This window comes from Ipomoea nil, unplaced genomic scaffold (assembly GCF_001879475.1).
Source record: "Ipomoea nil cultivar Tokyo-kokei standard unplaced genomic scaffold, Asagao_1.1 scaffold2926, whole genome shotgun sequence".
NCBI classification, from domain to species: Eukaryota; Viridiplantae; Streptophyta; class Magnoliopsida; order Solanales; family Convolvulaceae; genus Ipomoea; species Ipomoea nil.
In genome coordinates, this window is record NW_017619354.1 from 3,154,031 (window position 1) to 3,159,723 (window position 5,693).

The 5,693-nt window shown below is 34.4% G+C and overlaps 1 protein-coding gene across 1 annotated transcript; it reads right to left on the minus strand.

The window, feature by feature from the left end:
- Positions 1-169: 169 nt before the first annotated feature.
- Positions 170-4,829, minus strand: LOC109161693 (esterase CG5412-like). The gene is made up of 7 exons (XM_019310182.1): positions 4,546-4,829; positions 3,121-3,491; positions 1,501-1,650; positions 1,113-1,205; positions 925-1,023; positions 572-845; positions 170-487 (listed from the first exon to the last, which is right to left on the minus strand). The coding sequence occupies exons 1-7, from the start codon at positions 4,619-4,621 to the stop codon at positions 321-323; spliced, it is 1,230 nt and encodes a 409-aa protein (XP_019165727.1). The 5' UTR covers positions 4,622-4,829; the 3' UTR covers positions 170-320.
- Positions 4,830-5,693: the final 864 nt, after the last annotated feature.

Genomic DNA, 5,693 nt, shown 5'->3' on the forward strand with positions numbered 1-5,693 from the left:
CATCAATTTGGTCTGGTTTACATCAAAATGACTAAGGATACAAATTTGTAATCGTCACGAGTCCGAATCTCAACTTTCTTGGTTTGAGCCGATCGGCTATTAGCAACTTAGACTGATTTACTTCGATTGAAGTTTACACAGTACACACCCTCTGATTACGAGTTTTTTCTCAAATAGAACACATTCTTCAATTTAGTATCAAAGCCAATCCCAGACAGAGTTCCCCTAATATTTATAACTCCACAGCATTCATAATATTATTCAAGTTTTTAATAACATATCTGAAACATTAATAATCCGTATACTACATAAATTTTCAATTAGGTTTCCGAGATTAATGATATTTCATTCTTGGACATCTGTAGGAGATCTGCTTCTCCATTATTCTCCACTGTCTCATGTTTTATAACATCATCATCATCATCATCTAGGGTTTCATCCACAATTTCCTTAGTCCAATTCCTCAACTTCTCCACAGCTTCTTCATCTGTTAGCAAGCATGATTGGATCAAACTATCACTAATACAAATTGAAGAATGTAGATTAAAAAATTAACAGGTAGAAAGATTACTTAGCCTGGGCACAGTGTGGCCCTGGGGATGGTTGATGATGAGAGGGTTGTGAAAGGCGGTGGCCAGCTCCTGGGAAGGCAGCTTCAGCCAGTCCTTCTCTCCTATGAAATGCACCGACTTAACCTTCATGGGGTGTTTGTATGCAACCTGGCAAATGGTTGGCTCACGAAATTTGGAACCTGAAATGGATACCAGCAGTTTAAAGGGTGGATGATCTTTCAGTATCTTCCCCTCTGCTTGATAACCTGCCAAAAGGGCTGCTATGGTTGCTCCCTGAAACATTATTAATTTCATCAAAATGTCTTTTTTTTGCATCAAATTTATGTATGATTTTAGTGGGATGGGAACATGCCTGGGAGAAGCCTAGCAGGCCATGGAAAGGGCCGTTGCTTGTGATGTACTGACACAAGTAGGAGATGCACTCTTCCAAGTTGGTATATTCTGTGAAATCCTGATTATATACCCAATCAAAAACATATTTTTATTATATTTTTCTGGTGATTTATTTCTTAAAATAGAAATTTAAAAAACGGTATGTACCTCGTTGAACTGAAACCACTCAAAATAAGGAGGTGGAAATATGCCTTCTATGGATGATTCTCCCCCTGCTGGAAATATTCCATCTGGAAATTCCTGCAAAATCAAATATTTTGTTCTGAGATAATAATCATTCTTTTTATAAAATTTACAACAATAACAGATATTGATGTATGTTAATAATATCAAATACAATTATATATGCTACTTTTATCGTATCAGACCATCACCAATATAAAAAATATTCATAGTATCATATATAATTATATATGTTATTTTTATTATACTTGTCATCACGATATCAATAATACTCATTGAACTGAGTACATTTTCTAGGTAAAAAGCATCATATAAAAAAGAAAAAGTTAAAGGATGGGATAGGTGGTGGTACCATGTGAAAATGAAGAGCAAAGATGGACGGATCCCATTTGCTGATTTGTTTTCTTAAGAAATTGCCACTGGTTCTGAATCCATGGAGGCATAGTATCTTCATCTTTCTTGCCGAAGCTTTGTTCTCCATTGTTTTCTTAATATATCCAAATCAGACCAAAGTGTATATAAATGTGTAGCTAGGTAAGTTGAAATTGAAAGATATATTATATAACGTCCATTGTCAAGCTGACTACACACTTCAGTTTCTACCCACCGCTTAGGTGATCGAGTTTGGTAGATCAAATGGCCAGCAGACAAACACGTGCCATCCCCCACAAGCCCACAAAGAAATGCTCAGTATTTACTCGAATGGGCAGCTCAACTGGTGTCTGGTGGCAAGGGTGAAATTTGTCACAACTCAAAAGAGACTCACCAGTGTGGGAGCGACCTCTCAAAATGAGGAGACTCTTTGTACGCAGTGAACAAAAGTCTAGCTTCCAAATTGTCAAGCCGCCGAGCCAGGCCGGGATGTGGGACACCAAGGGTGAACGATTCCCAAATTTGAATATTTATACTTTATGTTTGTGAGCTCAAATATATAAAATTCTTCCCAAATTACCACTTTAATTTGGTTAACAATTTCATACATCCTATCAACCAATATCCTTAACCGAAGTCATTCTAGTTTGTTTTAACTGAACTTCGGATGATCACTTTAGGCAAATTAAATTATCAATCTAGCTATTGCAATTCAATCTTTTGACACTTATAAATACCCAACTCAAGAAATTTAGATGGTTGATCTCCCACCATTTTCAAACCTTCTAATAAACTTCATTTTAACATCTTTTCTTGAAGGATTTGAGCTAAGAAAACCATGTTTCTCCTTTTTTATTTATCCAACAAAGATTTTCTTCCATTATACCTAAAGTTTTACTTCTAATCATTCTTTTTTTTTAATCACTTTTAATCATTATCTAATCTTTCAAAACTTCATGTATACAAACTTATAAAGATTTTCCTACACACTTATCATCCTACAACCTTTCTAAGTTTAGATTAAGTCTTGCTTGAGCTTAAAATATAATATCCATATTATATTATAGAGGTTCAAATCTATATACTATTAGTTGAGTTGAGAGATAAATTGTTAAATGTATTATTTGCCATCTTTATTAATTATGGTGTAAACAGTTGGGTGCAGGGCGGATCGATAGTGCAGGCAGCTGCCCCCTCCCCCACCCCACCCCCTCTACCAAATCCAGTAGTCTATGGAATATACCACCAGTGACTAGCCTCTTCATCAAAAGGAGGCCAACTGTTTAGCAGCAGCAGCAGAAGAAGAAATCCTGCATCAAATGTGACAACTATTCGGTGCAACAACTGCATTTGTTTATATAAAGACAACATTGTATAGTCAACTAGATTAACCCCAAAAAAAAAAAAAAGGTAACAACTTGAGATTACAGGAGTGAGAGTCAGAATACAAATTAAATTATCAAAAGAGGGGGGAAAGCATTCCACCACCCTTGTGACACAGAATTACATTCGCTCAAAATAAAAGGAAAATGATAAGTAGCAATCCATTATACTAGCTGTGACCCTGTCCATCCAGTTTTGGCAGATGTTTGGGAAATCACTTGGCCATCATAACCTTAACAAACTCCTCGTAGTTAATTTGACCATCGCCATCAACATCCGCCTCCCTAATCATCTCATCAACTTCTTCATCAGTAAGCTTCTCCCCGAGATTTGTCATCACGTGGCGAAGCTCAGCTGCAGAGATGAATCCATTCTGATCCTTGTCGAAAACCCTGAATGCCTCCTTCAGCTCCTCCTCAGAATCAGTATCCTTCATCTTCCTGGCCATCAGGTTTAGAAACTCCGGAAAATCAATTGTTCCGTTACCATCAGCATCAACTTCATTTATCATATCCTGGAGCTCAGCTTCAGTAGGATTCTGCCCCAATGACCTCATCACAGTCCCAAGCTCCTTTGTTGTGATGCAACCTGAACATAACTATCACTGTTAACTTACTAAGCATGCCAATACCTTCACAAATTTCACAAAGCAATTCACAACAGAACTAAATATGCATGTGATTGCCCGCCACTTGTACACTAGTAAAACATCCTATCAAAAATCTTAGGTTCATGGAAAAAATTGATAAGGAATTGAATTTAAATTCTATGTAAAAAATTAATTTGGAATATTAATTTCACTGCTTGGTTGGTGAAAAATATGTTGTTAGAAATAATGAGTACAACAATACTAAAGAATAAAGATATATAAGGGTAATATAAAAAGTCATGTTATAACTTTTCTTAAATGTGAAAGTTTAAATACTAAACAATAGGAAAAAATTCATTTTCTTCCAAGAAATTCATTTTCAATTGGAATAAGTTCTCTATTAACCAAACAAGGTAAAATATATTTTTCCAAAATTTTGAGAAGAAAAATTCTAATCAAACATGCCATTAGAGAATGTTTCAGCAATTAAGTATTTCTCTGTTCAGATCAATCATAAATATCACATTATCTACAGTGCAAACTGCTACATGACCTATAAACATAACTCCAAAAGGACATTGATAGTACTGCACTGTAGCTGGAAAATGTACAAATAACTGTATTTTCAAAGTGTTATGATAAGTAAATCAAACAACTATACAGATGCATATAGTTTAATGCAAATTAAAGAACCATTGAACAAATGAGACCGCGATTTGTGCTAGCAATACTTCTACATATCTTTGCATGGTGGCGCCTAAGAGTATATGGTTTGAAGATGTAAGATCCCGAGGTTATACTCGTTCATCAATTCATCATATGCTATGAAATCTTAACAGTTTATGATTTCGCTAATCAAACCTAATTCAGTGGAACAAATCCAAAGGTGATGCATATTTCTGTTACCAATCAAATCATAATGCCAACAAAAAGGAAAATACGAAGAAAGGCGAAAATTAACCAGATCTGAGCACACACGCGAACTGTAAACACGCAAATGCATAGATAAACAGCTAAAAACACATATAAAAACAGCGGGGAGGAGAATCAGACCATCGCCGTCCTTATCGAAGAGGCTGAAGGCTTCCTTGAACTCAGAGATCTGATCGTCGGTCAGCTGATCCGCCATTCTCCTTGCAGAAACTACGAACAGAGCGGAGGAGGGAAGCGGAGGGAGAGGCGGTTGTGGAATCTGGAGAGTGGATGAATCGTGAGGTGCCGGCCGGAGGTTCGTTCAACTTTATATCACCTCTGAGATGTATATACTGACAAGAGTGGGTATCGTTTTTATTTATTTATTTATTAATTCTTATTATTTACTATATTATTTATATACGGTAACGAGTAGACTTTTCAATGTCACATCAACTATTTATATTCAAACTCTCTGCATTACATTCGGACACTCACAGGCTTCTCTATTTTTTTGCTTCCATCTTTCCCGCTCTGCCCCTCCCTTCCTCTTCTCCATCCAATTTTTCTCTTTATTTTTTTTACCTAAAAAATTTAAAGCATAAATTATGAAATTTTATATTTACCTCATAACAATATGAAAATTTTAAATCTTATTTACTATAATTATTATAATAACTTTAGGGAACATTCATTTGTGAGAAATAGTCACATGCATTTATATCATAATATGGACAAATTTAATATCTTGTATCAAAAAGTTGAATCCCCAACCTCAATGTCCCACACCTTGACCATATAGAACATTTGTGATTATGTAAATCACGATAACTCACTCAGTGACTCAATAGATATGGTCAAATTGTCGGTGTGCACAAAAAATTTGTCCATTTTAGACAAATATAATATTTATTACTAATAGTACAACTCACACATTTGTTTGTAATAAATAGTCATATTATATAATATTCCGTAGTTAATTATATGTTTTCTGTAACTAACTTTTATTACCACTTAATATCATTTATATAATTTTTTTTATTTTTTTTTTGGAAATTATATCATTCATAATTGAAAATGAAGAAATTTAGCTTTTTCTCTACATATTTTGATCATCTTGGTTCTTGCTTTACTAAAAAACACTTTGCTCAAGCTAGTTTTTTTGAAAGGATTCAAGCTAGTTGATATATATATATATATATATATATATATATATATATATATATATTTGAAATCTCTAGTTGATATATATAAAAATAAAAGAGTGTTCTTTTAGAATTTGAAGCAAG